This window comes from Carettochelys insculpta, chromosome 17 (genome assembly GCF_033958435.1).
Source record: "Carettochelys insculpta isolate YL-2023 chromosome 17, ASM3395843v1, whole genome shotgun sequence".
Classification (NCBI taxonomy): Eukaryota; Metazoa; Chordata; order Testudines; family Carettochelyidae; genus Carettochelys; species Carettochelys insculpta.
The window spans coordinates 5,511,364-5,528,035 of NC_134153.1; the positions used below are offsets into that span (position 1 = coordinate 5,511,364).

General features: G+C 55.2%; 1 protein-coding gene across 1 annotated transcript in view; it reads right to left on the reverse strand.

Annotated features, from left to right (window-relative positions):
- Nucleotides 1-15,613, reverse strand: part of SAMD10 (sterile alpha motif domain containing 10) — a 35,723-nt gene extending 20,110 nt beyond the window's left edge. Inside the window, exons 1-2 of the mRNA XM_075011810.1 lie at nt 14,894-15,613; nt 2,573-2,757 (exon numbers count right to left, since the gene is read on the reverse strand). Of these exons, the coding sequence (XP_074867911.1) occupies nt 2,573-2,757; nt 14,894-14,987 (279 nt within the window). The 5' untranslated portion in view covers nt 14,988-15,613. The remainder of the gene's footprint in view (nt 1-2,572; nt 2,758-14,893) is intronic.
- Nucleotides 15,614-16,672: the final 1,059 nt, after the last annotated feature.

The following is a 16,672-nucleotide window of genomic DNA, read 5'->3' on the forward strand; positions in this document are numbered from 1 at the left end:
AGCTTGGTCACCAGGGAGCACCAACCGGAAACGGTGGAGGTTTTATCCTCAAGACCCTGTTTATCTCACCCAATGCTTGAGACCTTTGACCGTCCCTGCTGAGCAGACCACATTCACAGCGGGAGAAAGGGCCCCAGTGCAGCAGTCTGCTGCAGAGACCGGCAGGGTTGTTGCTGTTGGATGGGATGGCTCAGCTCCCTGTGCAGATGCTGAAGGGGTTCAGTGCAGACTGTAGCAGGGCAGCTTTCTCCTGCTGGTCTGCCCATCCACTGAGACTCAACCCCATTGCCCTGCAGGTGTGAAATGGGACTTCCAGCTCCATGGGTGCTCGAAGGTTTTTTGTGCATTCACCTGCTCCCATGTCAAGCAGCAGCAGGCCAAGGTGCACTAGGGACCTTTTAGTGCATGACAGCTGGGTCTGCCCAGCCAGTTCACGGACTGCAGGTCTGCTCCCACGCTCTAAGATGCCAGATGGCCAAGCCTCAGCCCTTGACTTCTCTGCCCAGGGCAAGCGGGCCCCTGTTTGTACAAACAGAATACACAGGCACTTGGCTAACCTGCAAGTGGGCTGAAAACCAGCAGACTCATTTCACAAAGGGGCAGGAGCCAGTGACCTGTCCCTCATGCATGCACAGTGCATACAGAGCACCCGGGGAAGGAAATTCAACTTCAGCTGCATTCTGGCCAGGCAAAGGAGGGATGAATGTGCAGCTGGAATGAGGTATTGCAAGTTTAAAGCCAGACACGCACACTACATAGCCTCGTGGGGGCTAATTCAAAGTCAATGGCCAGGTTTCCCAGGCCTTCAGTGGTCCTTGAGCACCAAGGGAAGTTACAGCCAGGTAGCAGTTGGTGGGGTTGGTTTCTAATGCTGCAGAATTCAATCAGAAGTCGAGACATTCTGCACAGACAGATGTGGTCCTCTCTCCGCACAGGGAGATGCCGAGCTGGAGACATGAAGCCATCCATTTTTCTACCTTTAACTCTGACGGACAGGAGTTTGTGCTGGAAGGAAAGCGCTGAAGTAGAATTGGTGATGGCAACACCTTTCGCCTTTCTCCTGGGAAACCCTCCAGTGATAAGGCACCACTGAAGGTTCCCTTGTCCTTAATAGCTAGTAATAATGAATACCTGTGTCTGGAACTCGGGTACGCACTTGCATTCCTAGCCTCTGCGGCTAGGTCTTCACTGCTATTTTATCCATGCTGGCTGGACTGATGCTGGGCAGGTACATGTACCTGAGCTGCAATCACACCTCCGATTGTACTGTCAGCGTACTCCAAGGCAGTTCTACGTGTGGCCCATGTGAAAGTTGCTCATGCACAGGGTTGCCAGATGCCGCTGGCTTCTGTCCACTTAGTTTTGTTCCGACTGGTATTACTGAAGGGAGATGCACATAAAACAAGGGGGTCTGGTGTGAGGTGCATGCTGCTTGCACGCAACTTTGGATGCAGAGATGGTTCTTGACATCAGTCAAAGCCAGGCTACAGGTCAATAGATGCAGGCTGCGAATTCTAGGTACGCAAGTGCAGGTAATAAAATAACTTGTCCTGGGAGATCATCCTGGTTACTACAACCCTGTGGCACACTGAGATGAAGGAGGGCCACTCCTGCAGCCCACTCATCACCCTAGGTTGCCCACTGCTGCTCTAAGGGAACACTTCTGCATGGTCTGTACAACACAGATCCACTTATCATGGGTGTGACCAAGTTTCCCGTGGTCCCATAAAATTTGTTTCCAGCCACCAGGCCTGGCTCTCCATGTTCTATGCTGTTATTTAGCTGTAATTTACCGCTACATGTCTTCTAAGTACCCAGGAAGCAGTGGAAGTGTTGGCAACTTGCTAGACAATACTGACCTCCCATGGTCCAGCAAAATCTCTCGTTCGGCACCAGTCAGGTTCCCAGGGTGCCAGACTAGAGACGTCCAACCTGTACCACTTATCTTTTCAGCTTTAAAGCCCAGCACAAACTTTCACAATGCTTGGGCTGGGAAAGGCAATGTCCCCTCATCACCCTTATTCCATCCGCATGGTGGTTTTGTAAAGTCCCCTTTGAATAACAATTTCAAATTCTGCAGGTTACCATGAGAACATAAAGCAGCATCCAGGGTCTGCTCTGGCAACATACAGAGCTCCCTGCGAGAGAGACCCCCCTAATGACCGTAGGTTTGGAGGGTGCTCAGCACATTACAGGACCAGTCTGGGAGTATGCGCTTTTCCCTTTCTCAGCTAGGCAGCATTGTTCCTGCTAATTTTTCCCATCCATGTGCGGAATAAATTTTATGTGTACCAAAGTATGTGTACATGTGCACCACCAGCATCTGAATTTCTCCTGAGTGGCCTCAGAAGAGCACAGCTTACAGTGAACTTTGCTAGGCAGGTGACTAGAGCGTGACCTAGGAGATCAGAGCAATGACTGTGGCACCCCATGCATTGGCGGGGATTGGGGCAGAGCATGCTAGGAATACGCTGGAATGGCCCGCCCAACCCAAGGGCCATTCAGCAGAACCTAGGGACACGCCTAACATCTGATAAGAGGTGAGGGACAAACACTCGTGACAGGCTCCTACCTGTGAGCCATCGGTTCCCGGCTGCTGTAGGAGCTTGATGGTCCTGCCTCCTGCTGACCTCTGACTCCGCCCATCATGCCAGGTGAGGCTGCTGCCCGGGCTCCGCTGCAGACGGTAGTTGAGGTTTTCAGCTGACACCGTGTGCTCCAGGAGGTTCCGGCAGAAGCTGAAGTGAGCGGCAGCGGCTGGGGAGGAGAATGAGTCTATCAGCCACACAAAAAGCATGCCCCAGGCCCCCTGGCCACCCACAGCTGCCCAGCCCGCCCTATGTGCTGTTGCCGTAGAGACACAGGACCAAGCCCACATCCTCCAGTCTTCTCTACCCGGAGGCCAAAGGATTGGGGAAGGATGTGGAAGTGCCCCACAGCCCCATGAGAGGAGAACAACCTACTACTGCTCCTTGCTCTTCGCTGCAGCAGCAGGAGTCTGTTCAGCAAGTGAAGCTTCACTGACAACCTGGCAGGAGAGGGCTGTTGCCAGGACAGCCTTGGCTTGCTGGGAGGCCAGGGAGTATTTTCCAATACAGAGCAGGTGAGGCAGTTCAAAAGACAGACTGCGTGGGCAGCAGGAAGGATGACCACAAAACCCAGATCATTCCGCAGTCCCCCTCCCCTGGCATGCTGCCAGCCGGACCCCTGGGCTCAGCTGTGTTCGATTCGCAGGTGGGTGCTGGATTGGCGCTGAAGCTGGAGGCTTTGGGGCAGAGTTTCCCCTGAGCCTCAGGCTGGCTAACTGGACCTCCTGTGCTTCAAACTGCGTCACACAGGCAGTATGGTTAAATTAAGCGTCCCAGCAAATTGGAGGGGCGTTGGCTCCATGCAGCCACATGACCTGCCACTGTAACACTGACGGGGGGGCTTGAACCTGGGACCTCTGAAACTGAGTGCAGAAGTCTCTACAGTTCAAGCTAAAAGCCAGGTGACCCTCAAGGAGGCTCAGGCTGTCTCCCTCTAAGTAGTCTAAGTACCTCTCCATAGGACAGTGAGCCACACCAAGCTGTGGGAGTTACACTAGACCCTGTTAACACGTCACAGGGTGCAGTGCCTTAAGGTCATGCCCCTGGCCTTCTGCTCTGCATGGCTCCATGCTGTGATGGAGGCACGGAGCAAAGAGGAGGCTGAGCTAAGAGCTGCCTCCCTTGCCAGCTGTGAGCATGCACAGGGCCCTCCAACCCAGCCTGAAGTTCAGGCTTGCCCACCCCGCCCCACGCATGCAGCTCTCCTGCGTGTGGGGGGGGAAGAGACAGGCACAGAGTGCCCATAAAACGGCTCCAGGCCTGACCCTGCCTGCAAAGAAAGGCCCGAGAGCTCCGCAGGCAGGAGCCCGAATGCCAGGGCTTGCCGGGGCAGGCGCGGCGTCTCGGCCCACTGCTGTGCAATCCTGGCGCATTGCCCGGAAGTAGCTCAGCACCAATGATACCCAAGAAGCAACGTCCCTGCGGGGCCACATGCTGCGAGAGTGAGCCAGGGGACCCACACACCAGTTCTGAGGGGCAGGAAGTAAACAGAAGAGGCCAGGAAGGATGGGGGTGCACACGGTGCCCGCGTGCAACAGCTGTACGCTTCTGCTCCTGGGTCTGTACAACGAGGGGTTCCACACACAACACTCTGCCATTGCTTGAGCCGGCCCCGAGGAGGCTGGGGCCTGGTGTGCAGAGCCGGATGGACCGGAGCCAGTGCCTGGGATGCCTGGCTGTCAGGAGAGACAAGGGTGTGGCCTCTCGTGCCAGTGAAACCCTCCTATCATCTTCAGATGGCTGCTGTTGCCATGGCAACTGCTTGTGGGACCTGAGTAGCAATGGACCTGCCTTGGGTTAATCCCAGCACCACCCTGTGGCTCCCTGTCCCACAAGACCTCCATGCCGGTCCCCTACTCCTCCTTCCCACACCTGATGGAAGAAACTGTGCTGAGCTTTTGGTAACGGTGGTGGTGTCGGGGAGCCAGTGAAATGCTGCGAGCTGCAGGCCAAAGCCCCTTGAACGGCAGGAGTGGCGGGGTACAGGGGGCATCATCTGTGGAGGCTCATGCCTAGGGTTGCACCATACCCCAGCTGTGGGGGCACAAAGGCTTTGCCTGTGGCATAGATAATGCAATGTCAGAAGGACGCAAAGCACACTGCAGAGGTGCTGCTTTCGGGATGAGGTTAAAGCCATGAGCCTGACTCAGCCTGGTCTCTCGTAGTCCCATGGCCCTGGTTGTTAGGAGTAGGGACATACAGCATGGTCCTTGGGTCACCTGCCAACGTGGCTTTTGATACTCTACTTCCCTGAACGCACCCTTCAATTTCAAGCAACTACAGTAGAGGTGAGCCCACTTTTTAGATCAGGCTCCACTTTTCACTCCTGCAATTAGCAGCACACCCCCAACCCATCTAAGGTAATCCAAACCAACAGAAATGTCAATGATGTTAGGGTGGGGAGAGAGAAAAAAAACCCTTTTGGCACGTGTAAGAAAATAAGGATGTAGAATGCAAAAAAACTATTAATCGGGATATAAATGCAAATGCCCACATGTGAAAACAGTGACATTTTTAATGAGATGAAGGATCCCAAGAGCCAGGAGCTGATTGTACTGTGCCCACCTTATGAAATTTCATGCCCCGCCCCCCACTTTGCCTGGGCTAGATAATGATATTCACATCCCTACTGACAAAGTCTGTGATATTTGCACACACAAAATCGGGGTGGGGGGGAAGCTGGTGTCAGCTTTCCTGGCACTGGGAGTAGCTTTCCATGTAGTACCGAAAGAGTACCCAGGGGAACAAGGCCGGGCTAGGTTAAAAAGTTTCTTTAGGGGCACAGAAGCCGAAAGGCAGGGCTGTGTTTCCAAAGGTCATTGCACTACATCCATCCTCCCAGCATTCGAGGGTCACACAGGGGCTGAGGCGGTTGCAGTCTCCTTTTAAAACCTAGTCTGCAGCGAGTCAGCCGTGTCAGAGAGCAGGGAGCAGCTGGGAGAAAGGCAGCAGGCAGAGCGCCCCGATGGCTTTACGCTCGGATGGAGAGAGGCAACGGTGCTATTATCCCAGAGCTCGGGGGCAGTTCTTTAGAAACCTTCTGCTTCCGTCTCCCAAACAGCCCCGGGGCTTCAGCTCTCTCTTTGTTCAGCAGCACTTAGTGCTGCAGCCCAGGAGCAGAAGTCAAGGGGTCACCGAGCAGCGGCTGGAGTCCATTGTGTCTGGAGCGAGAGGGTTCAAGGTACAAGCAGATCAGCAGCTGGAGAAGGCACCGGCTCCCTTTGAGGACCAGGCTGTACTGGGGCACAATGGGGATGATGGAAGAGACTTCCTGTCTTTGCAGAAACAAACACTGAGGCCAAGCACAATGGGGCCTGGGGCCATGACTCTTGCACACTCCCATGAAGTGAGCAATAAAAATGCACAGGTGGATGCAGGGCCACAAAATCATATCACAGAACCAGAAGGACCTTGAGAGGTCACTGGGTCCAGTTCCCTGCCCTCACAGCAGGACCTATCACAATCCTTTGCAGTTTTACTGACTGAGCTCACAACCATGGGTTTACAAAGCCACTGCTCTAACCGCTGAGCTATTCTTTCCTCTCCCGCTGCATTCCACACCACCCCTAAACCAAAAGCACCAACCACTTTCCTCCTATGATGACCCAAAGGCAAGAATCCAGAACTAAGCCAGGCCTTCCTTCATCTCCTTCTGCATAGACTAGACACCCCCCTCCCTTTGCTGGCTCCCAGGCCCCCTCTCCAGAGCCAGGGCTTGCAAAGAGGCCACTCCCCACCTTCACACAAACACAACAAGGCACGGCTGCATCCCCTCTTGTTCTCCGACGCGTCTCCCTGCCAGGGCAAGTCAGCAGAGCTCCACCAACCTCAACGGCGCCTTGACACCGACTGAGAACTGGGCCCTTGCTCCCCACGTTCACTAGATCCAGCCTTCCACGGCCGCACTTCAACAGCTCCATGTGTTGGAGATGCGGGAGAGGAGGGGTCACCCTCGCTGCGCAGCAGGCTCAGAAGAGGAGAGCAAGCCAGCTCTGGGTGAGCGTTCAGGCAGCTGTGTCCCTTCCGCCCTCAGACCCCTGCCACACCTGACTGACTCCAGCAGAGAAACTTTCTGCTTCCTCTGCCTGCTGGGCAGCTACCCAGCCAATCAGCTGTGCTGAGGAGGATTAAGACCCTGCCATTTCTTATACAAAGCACTCTCCAGCCAACCCCACCGCCAAAGCTCCCTTCCCACATATCATTGTCCCTAGATAATCCCCTCTTCTGTCCCCCACTCAACTCATTCATTTATACGGCCCCGAGGGACGTGGCAGGGCGGAGCGTGAACTCCTCTGAAAAGGGTTCAGCTCACCAAATATCCGCCTGTGGTTTCCTACCCCAGCCCCTTCTAATCCCATGTCAAGTGGAGATTTCAACAGGCCTGAACACAGGGAAGTGAAGGAGTTCCCGGAGGGGGAAAGCAGCCTTGTTCACACCCGTCCTGCACCGTGGAAGCTGCCAGTGTAACCTAAATCGATGAATAAAATGGAGGGTACAGCCTCGTGGAAATCACGTCTGTCACAGTTCAGTGGTCACCAGCGGCCTGGAACATAGAACTCGGCAGAGAATTCGGCAAGGGGCCAAGCTCAAGAGAATCTACAACAGAGCCACGTTCTGTCCTGGGCTCGGTTCCAGACTTGTCGAACGCTCCTGGGTAAGTCAATGAGCACCTCCGTGCCTCGGTTTCCCCACTTCCCTCCCTCCTGGGATGCTGGCAGCAGAGCTGAATCAGTAATGCTTGACTGGAACCATTTTCCTACTAGCAAACTGCAGTTCCCCCTCAAATCAAAGGGCTTTGCGAAATCACCAGCCGGGGGGGCGGGGGATGTCACCACAATGTAACTCCGAGGAAAACAACAGAAGAAGGGTGAGTCTGATGATGTCAGAACATCTCATTTTCTGCCTAGTGCAGCACCCACCCAGAGGGAGACCTCCTCACTACAGCACAAGGCCTCCAGACGTGCTGTCTAACCCACCCGCTCCCTCTGAACTGGAGCAGTCCTGGCATCCCAGGGAAGGGTAGGAGAGTCCAGGTGTGCCAAGCACAAAGGTGCATTCCCTGCTTGGCAGCCGAGCAGTGGGAGAGCAACAGGAAGAACAGACCCGGTGTTACTCATTTGCAGTCACTGCCAGCGGGGCTTTGGCTCTTCTCTTTACCAGGGATGCCTGAAAAACAAGGAGAGGGAAAGCAGGGGCAGATTTGAATCCTCCCAGCTTTCTGCCTCCCTGGCCTGTGTAACCCGCACACCTCCTGGGTACGGTTCACTGACACAGACTACTTCCAGAGAGAAAGGGTGAGTCTCCTCTGCAGACTCAGCTGAGGGGCAGCTGGCTGTTAGCTCAAGGGGTAGAAGCTCCTGCACTCAGCTCCAGAAGTCACAGGCTGGATTCCGCCTGTTAGCATCACACCAGTATTAACAGTGGAGCATTTCCCAGCCCAGGGTTATGTCTTCGACCCTTGGACAGGGCCTGAGGCTGTGTCGAGACCAGGAATGCTTTGCCAGCCTGGAAACACTGACACAGTGCACTGGAAAGTGCTCCAGGTGTGGACCCAGCTATGCTGGCCAAGCTTGCTTCATCCTCCCATGCACCCAAGTGAAACCAGAGCTTTGTCACATGAACTGTGTCTACCTCTGTGGCACACCCCTGAGAGACACAGCTAGACCAGCAGAAGTCCATAGCGTAAAGTCCCAGCCTGGGGGAGAGGACAGGACCCAAGAATCCTAGCCCCAGCACCCCCCTGACTCTAACCATTAGACCTCACTCCCCTCCTGGTGCTGGGAAAGGCATTCATCCCTACTCTAACTACTAAGCTGGACACCTCCCTGGGGCAGAGAAATAGAACCCAGGATTGCCTGGCTCCCAGCCCCCTGCTCTAACCACTAGAGTTGGCTCCCAGACCCCTCCCAGGGCAGGGATAGAACCCAGGAGTCTTGGGCTCCCAACCCCTCCCTTGACTTTAACCACTAGAGCAGTGCTTACCCATCTCTTTCCAGGAGTCCTGAATTCCAATCATATCGCCCCCTACCCAGTATCATCCCTGGATAACATTGCCTCCTTTGGAGCAGGTGTCACTGAATTTCTAAACAGCATTGGTTCTTGTACCTTGGGGCTGTTTTCCCTCTACCAGGCCAAACAGCCATGCTAACACCAGTAAGGGCTTGTCTACACTGTTCCCCCTTCCCCCCAGCTTTGCGTTCTCACTGCAAAGCTTGTTAGTCTGAAATAACAGGGCATTTAACTTGAAACAGTAACTCCACCAAAACAAATGACTTTCATGCCCCCGGCCCCTTCCAGTTTTGAAGCTGACTCAGTATGTACTAAGCAGAGGTAATTAGAACTTAACTAGCCTCCAGGGAGGCATCCCATCATTGCTCTTCTTTCAAAATTGGCCTCTCTAGTGTGAAGACTCCATTTCAAAATGCTCTCGCGATGTGAATGCTCTTTTCAGAAATAACTTATTTCAACCGTAGCATGTCAAACGAAGTTACTTCTGAAAAACCCTGCAGTGTAGACATAGCCACAAACCAAGAGAAAGAGCTATTGTCCATTGACTTGGTTCATTCCATTCTACTATCATTTCAACCTTTACCAGAAGCGTCTGGAGGTGAGCCTGTCCTGAATCTTCTCAGGAGAGCGGAGAAGACTTGGGACAAAGAACTAACAGGTTAGCACGTGTACTCTGAACTGGCTGATCCCCTGCTGCCTCCTAGTTTTCTCTGGTTGTGCTTTGATTTATTTCAATGCCTCTCCACTCATGCTGGAAAGGTCAGAGAGATGGAACAATGATCACCTGCTGCATGGTAACCCGCAGCAGCTGTTGCTTTCTGTGATGGCCGATAGGAACAGAGGCATTGCATATAAATTCAGAGCCTGGAAAAATCTTTTAAACTGTGTGAGCATATACATACATATCTCAGAGAGCTAGAAGGGAGCTTGAGTGGTCATCAAGTGGAGTCCCCTTCCTTCTTGGCAAGAAGCACCATCACCCCAACTTTTTTTTTTTAAATCTATTTGCCCCACACCCCTAAATGGCCTCCTCAAAGATTGATCTCCTAACCCTGGATTTACAAGGCCCACACTCAAACCAGCGAGTTATCCCTCTTGCTGGGTTCAGGATGCTGGGGAGGCTGGCTAGGAAAGGGTTGGGAGCTGAAGTTCATTCAAAATACACAGCAGCTTCGATTATTTCCCCCAGTCGCTTTTAACACTAGCTACATCTTGCTGAACAAGAGGGGTTACATGAGCACTGTGCCACAACAGTGGCTGCTGGGCAGGTGAGAAGACGACATTTCTGCGGGAGATCCCAGAGTTGAAGAACATGCAATGAAATGAAGAGCACCAGGGCTCCGGGCAGGGAGCACCTCGTGTTTGGAGTCGGATGCTTGATCATTACGTGCTGCAACTGTAAATTTGCTCAGAACAGACGATGTGTCAGTTCTGCCAACCCACTAGCTAATGCCACCAACCACCCCTGGAGAGGGAAATTTCAGGCAGCTAAATTCATTGCAGGAGCACACAACGTAGGAGTGGGATTCCCACCACTGATCAAAGAGGAAGGATTGCCCAGTAGGTAGGTCACTAGTCCTAAGGCTATTCTTACACTGCACTAAAACACTGGGGGCTGACCCATAGCAGCTGGCTCAGGCTGGCAGGGCTCGGCTATAAAGCTGCATACAAACTTGGGCTAGTGCCTGGCCTCTGGGACATCACAAATGGGGAGAGTCCCAGGCAATCAGACCTGCTGATGGGAGGAGGAAGAACGGGAGCAGAGGCCTGCCATGGCAGCAACAGGTGCCAGCTCTGGGGCCCTTTGAAGTGCTGCAAAGCACTGCTCCAGCTGCTCGAGGCCGAGGGGGGGAGGCAGGCCCAGCGCCATGATCCGGGCAGCTAGGAGCACTAACTGCCTTGGCCCTGCCCCTTCTGCACCACCAAGCCCTTGCCCCAGGGCCTGCAGTGGCTGTTGGCACCAGCCTGAGCCCAGATGTCTACACAGCAATTTCATAGCCCTGAAGCGCAGGCAGTTGACACAGGCCAGATAAGGGTGTTTTATTGCTGTGTAGACTTACCCCGAGATCCTGGTTTCCGTCCCTTGCTACACCACAGATTCCCTGCGTGACCTTGGAAAATCATTTAGTCTGAGGCTGCCTGTGCTAAAGTCGCCTTACCTCACAGGGCTGTTGTGAGGATAAATACTGGAAAGATTAGGGGCACTCAGATTCTACGGGAGTAGGGGACAGTAAGCCGCAAAATAAAAAGGCCAGGGCTCCGTCGTGATCCAGTTCTCCCTCTGCAGACCTAGAGACGTAGCACATCAGCACGCGAATTAGAGAGGAGACTTTTGCTAGAAAATAAGCTCCATATAAAAGGTGTGAGTGATTTTGCTGTTCATGAAAAGGAAGGGCCAAAACCTGAAGAAAGGTAAAGGAGTCCTATGTGCGCTGCAGGCAGCCCAGCTGTCCCATCCCCAAGGCACCCCAGTCCCACCCTGCAACACTCCTGCTGTTCCAATCTTCCTTTCACCTCCAGAGATACGCTGGCTGATGCCCATCTCCTCCCTCTATTCGGCACTGGTGAGGCCACCTCTGAAGTACTGGAGCAGGTTCAGCAGAGGGCAACGAATATGATTAAGGGGCTAGAGCACATGACCTATGAGGGGAGGCCGAGGGATCTGGGTTTGTTTAGTTTACAGAAGAGAAGACTGAGGGGTGATTTGAAAGCAGCCTTCAACTACCTGAAGAGGGGCTCCAAAAGGGATGGAGAGAAACTGTTCTCAGTGGTGACAGACGGCAGAACAAGGGGTCATGGTCTGATGTTACAGAATGAGAGGAGTAGGTTGATCACTTGGAAAAACTACTTCATCAGGAGGGTGGTGAAGCACTGGAATGCATTACCAAGAGAGTTGGTGGAATCTCCATCCCCAGAAGTTTTTAAGTCCTGTCTTGACATAATCATGGCTGGGATGACTTAGTTGGGGTTGATCTGGCTTGGGGCAGGGGGCTGGACTTGATGACCTCCTGAGGTCCCTTCCACTTCTGTGATTCTATGAGTCTATGAATCCCACATTGCCAATCCTTCTAAACCAGGCCAGACTGCAGAGGGGTTTATAGATGGGACAAACATATAGGGGGCCTATGCAGGCGGCCATACAACTTATTTCAGTGGTGATCTAAGCAGAATCTCTCTTTAACAAAAAAAAAGGCAAATAGTTGAAACTCATATAAAAACACAAAGCTACAACATTTTCATCTACTTTACACACAGAGTTACTGGGGTTGTGCCAGGGATAGGTGCCTGTACAAGTTAGAAAGTGCACAAATATCTGTTGCAGACCCAATTCTGAAACACCCGAGCCCCCAAATCTTGATCTTCCTCAGAGAAGGGTCGTCAAGTGGTCAGTGGGAGGCCTGGGGTCAGCTCCTGCTTGGCCACAAACTTCCTCTCTGACTCTGGGCAAATCACTTCCTAGCTCAGTGTCTCAGTTCCCAAGCTGTAAGATAGGGAAAATAGCATTTTCATCTCATGAGTACCCATTGTGATGGGCACAGATACCATGGAAAGGAGGCTCTCCCAAGTACCTACAATGCAGACACACAGTAGTAGAAATGCTAAACGTCATCCAGTGTCTTAGGGAAGCACGCTGTATGATAAATAAAAATGGTTTGTCATTTTGCTGCATTTCCAATCTCCCCCTCAGACAGAGAGACATTTAGCACCTAATGGTGCAAGAAACTAGCCTGCGATCAAAAAGATGGATTTGTGGCTGAGATTAACTAGAGGCCCATTGCAGATCCTTTGTTGCTTGCAGCGGGGAAAAAAAACAACAAAAACAGCCAAGGTTCTTCTGGGGCTCCTTAGGACTGGTTAATAAATCACATCATTCACTCATGGTCTGGGAGCCCAGAGGACATGCCTGGCCTCTGACACCTTCACCTGACAAACCAACAGATAACTTGGCATTTGTGTTATTTTATTTTTCACCTTCAGCTAACCGTAAAATACTGTAAGGGATGGACAATTCTGCTTGGCTCTCTGGGAAAGATTCCCAGGGCATGTGGATGTGAGTGAGACGTCTCCACCCCACAAAGAGCAGCTCAGTAAAACAGGATCATGGACTGTTCAAATTATGACATAGGCACCCCACCCCCAGCCCTCAATACAGCATGTGGCCCATATTTTACCTTCCTTCCCTTGTATCCTGATATCAATGTTCCCTTTAATTTTATTCCCCAGCCATTTGCGGAATAAATTTTGTTACATGCATCGAGACATTTGCAGACATGCACCACCAATAGAAACATGCTACCAACTCTGGGCACCCTGCTAATCAGCTGGGCAGCACCTGAACCTCTCCTGGGCAGCCGTCCATGAGCTCGGCTTACAGGGAACACTGCCTGAGAGCCCAATTGGATTCAGTGAAATTACATGCCTGTAAAGGGATGGCTTGACACCCAGGAATCAATTCACCTCTATTGTCAATGGAGTTACGCTATTGGCCCATTGCGTGTGTATTAGATCCTTGGCTTTTGCTAATCCCAAAATTCCATACGGTCTTTCTCTAAAAATAAATCTCTTTCCCTGAATATTAACACACAATAATATTTACAACATAATTTAAAATTAATTTGCACAGAGCGATCAGGCCAATGCCTTTTCCCGCTATTTCGTCAGAAGGAGAGGAAAGGAGAGAGAAAAGAAAACAAACGGCAGCTGTTTCTTTTGGTTTTCTGAGCTGAATTCCTGGTTTTGTTTTGACACTTCAGAGCCAGGTGGGCAGCGCGAGGCACAAGAACAAAAGGGAATGGGGCAGCTTGTCTACGAATGCACTTGTGTCAGCCAGCATGATTTGTGCTAAAACAGAGCAGCTTGACTGAGCTGCTCCTTTTGGAAGCTTTCCCACCAGGCTGCAACTGGAAGGCACTCAGAGCACATGTGGGCATCCCAAGCAGAGAAAGGGCCTGCCAGGATGAATTGTCGGTGCTTGGCTTAAGGGACAGATCCATTGCTCTGCAGTACCTTGAAGGCCACTGAATAAATAAATGTATTCATGAGCTTTCCTGGGTAAGACCCAACACTCATCACCTGATAAATAAAATGGTTGGTCTTCATCGTGCTACAGGAGTGCTTGTTATTTGTGAAGATCCTTTGTCTGATCTACCCGCCTATATCTGGGACAGATAATATTTCAGAGGCCCTGACAATTAGCCAAGAGAATTGGTGTTTCACCTCCCCATAACAACACTACTGAGAATCTAGCTGCCCAAGCGCCCTGGGACGCTCACAACCACAGGAGCGGCTGGGACTCCACACGTGTCAGGGTTTAGCTAAAAAGGTCTGGTTCCTGGCTCCCCTGAAGTCAACGGCGCACTCGGAGGCACTGCTTCAGGGGTGTCTGATCTACCCATCCCTCCAACTTAATTTACTTCTTCCACTGGTCCTATTAATGACAGGAGACTTCCCTCACCTCTTCTTCCTCCCCATCCCATGCACCCTGGAGTCTTACTATATGCTCCAGTCTTCCCCAGGAAAGCTACCTGCCTAATAAATCAAGGGGTTAGTCCTTCAGGTGCTCCAGGCCTGCTTGCTGTCCCTCGGGCTGAGTCTTTGGGAAGAGCAGTTGGCCTGTGTTTGTCCTTGGGTTTGCGCAGAGTCCTGAATACCAGCAGGCTCCGAGAGGGGGCTTTCATCTGGGGATTTCAAAGCACTTCGCAGACGCTTTGGCTTCACCGCCTGCTGGGAGGGAGGGGAATCTCACTGCGCCCGGGCTGCAGGGATAGGACGGTCCGAAGGCCGCTGGGCAAGGCAAACCCCCCGCCTTGCCCAGCCGGTGACCCAGCCAAGCCGAGCTGCCCCCGCTGGGCTGCTCCCGGGAGGGGAACTCAGGGGGTAGGCAGCAGACTGGCCCGAGCAGCCCCGGGAGAAGATGGGCGCCGGAGACTGCCGGAAAGAACTGGACCCCGGGCCGCGACCTGCGTCCGTCCCTAGCCGTCTCCCGGCGCTCCTGGGCTGCGCGCAGCGCCGCGGGCGAGGTGCAGCCGGGTCCGGGAGCTGCGGGGCGGCGCCCTTCTCCAGCCCGGCCCTCGCCCAAAGCGGGGCCCGGCCCCCTACGCCCTGAGCTGAGCCCCGGGCCCGGCCTTTACTCTCTACTCCCCCATTCATTCCTGCAAGCCAAGCGCCCCCACCCCCTGGAGAGGGGGGAACGGGGGACGGAACCTGGGTGCAGCCCCGGCCCGCGCTGCGCGGCTCGGAGGAGCGATGGACCGGCGCCGCCCGGACGCAGCGTGCGGCCAGCCCACCCCCTTTACCTTCCACCTCCTTCGGGCCGCCGCCGCAGCTCGTCCTCAGAGCCCCAGCTCGGCCTCGCGGGGGGCTCAGCTTGGCTCGCAGGTCGGTGAACATCGGGCCGCCGCTGCCCCGCGGGAGCCGGAGCAGCAGCACCGCGCCGGGGAGGGGAAGGAGCCGGGGCGCCTCGGCTGCCCCCGGTCCAGCCGCCGCCGCCGCCTGCCCTTCTGCGTGTGTGCATCCAGCCGGGCGCGTCCTCCGCTCCTGCGGCCGGCCTCCGGGGACCCCCTCCGGCCACTACCAATCCGCCTGCCCGGCCCCGCTCGCTGCCCGGCGGCCGTGCCTGCGCCTCCCCGGCTTGAGCGCCCCCTTGCTCGGCTGGCGGGCGGGAGGATGCCCCGGCGCCGGCATGCCCGCAAGGTCACCAACCCAGCCCCGCGCAGCGCAGCCGAGCCAGGGCGCTGTCCGGCCGCCCGGCTCAGTCTCCTCGGCCGAGCCGGCTCGGGGAGAAGCCTGGAGGCGGGGAGTCCTTCGGCGCCCCACTTTCGGGCAGGGGCGCCGCCGCCCGCTCGCCAGCCCTCGGCGCTTGCAAGTCAGTCCCGAGCCGGGTGCAGGCGCCCAGCCCGGCTCAGCGGGCCCCGGAGAGGTGTGTGTCGGGGGGGCGCCCGGGCGTGTCTTCCGCCCCCTCCTGGCCTGTGCTCCGGTGTACGCAGCGTGGCGCGGCGCTGCCCTTCCCCGGGGCGCTTGGGGGGTTTCACTCGGCCACACGTGCGGCGGGCTCCCTCCGCTGCCAGCGGGCCTGGCTGTGGGCGTGATACCGGCGGCCGAGGGCTGGCTGGCTGGCCAGCCGCTCCAGCTCCAGCTCCCGCTCCCGCCGATCAGCCCTGCCCGCGGCGCGGCGAGGAGGCGCACCTGGCAGGCAGGCGCCGCTCTGCGAGCAGGACCTCGGCGGGCGGGGCCGGCAGCTTGCGCGGGGCTGGGCTGCCCGGCCGGCCGCTCATTTGCATCTCATTAGGGAAGCCCCGGCGGGGGGCGGAGCGCACAGGCTCCGGCGGGGGGAAGTTAGGCGCCGGCCCGCAGGGGGTGCGAGCACTGCCACGCCCCAGCCGCAGGGCACCGGGCGGAGCTGCCAGGGGGCAGCGCCCTCGCCTCCGGCCGGGCCTCCGGCCGCCCCGTTCTCGCTCCAGCGCCCTGCGGGGTCTGCACACGCGGGAGTTCCCGCCGCTCCCTGCCCCAGGGCCGCGCCGTAAGGAGACTCGTTCCCCCCTCCCCCCAGCATCTGTGCAACAAAGGGAACCCGCCGCGGCCAGCGGGCACATGTCACCAGCGGTTTCCTGGGCTACCGCTGCCCTTCACAGGAGTGGGGATCTCCCAGCCCTGCAGATGGATGGGACGTAGCCCCATTAGTCTCTAGGGCGGTGGTTCCCCACCTTGGCACTCGCGCGCACCCCCGCACGTCCCTGATCCCCACCAAGGCCACGGCTGTTTTTACGGTCAGTGCAAGATTTTATTTCTTCACAGCCCCCGGCTCTACCCCCGCAGGTCCCTGGGCTCCAGGTTGGGAACTGCACGTCTACGGCACTTTTAAGAATGGGGTTTGACCCCTAGACGACCTCCAAAATGTCACTGCCATTACTAAATGGCACCTTATTAACATTGGCTGGGGAGAACAAATCCCTGACTCCACCTCTCCCAACAGTAACGCCGGACCAGCTCGCCCACCAGCCCCAGGCCTCTTTCTAGGGGCCACCAACCAGCCCTTGTACTAAATGTCACGTGACCTGCTGACCCCAACCCTACTA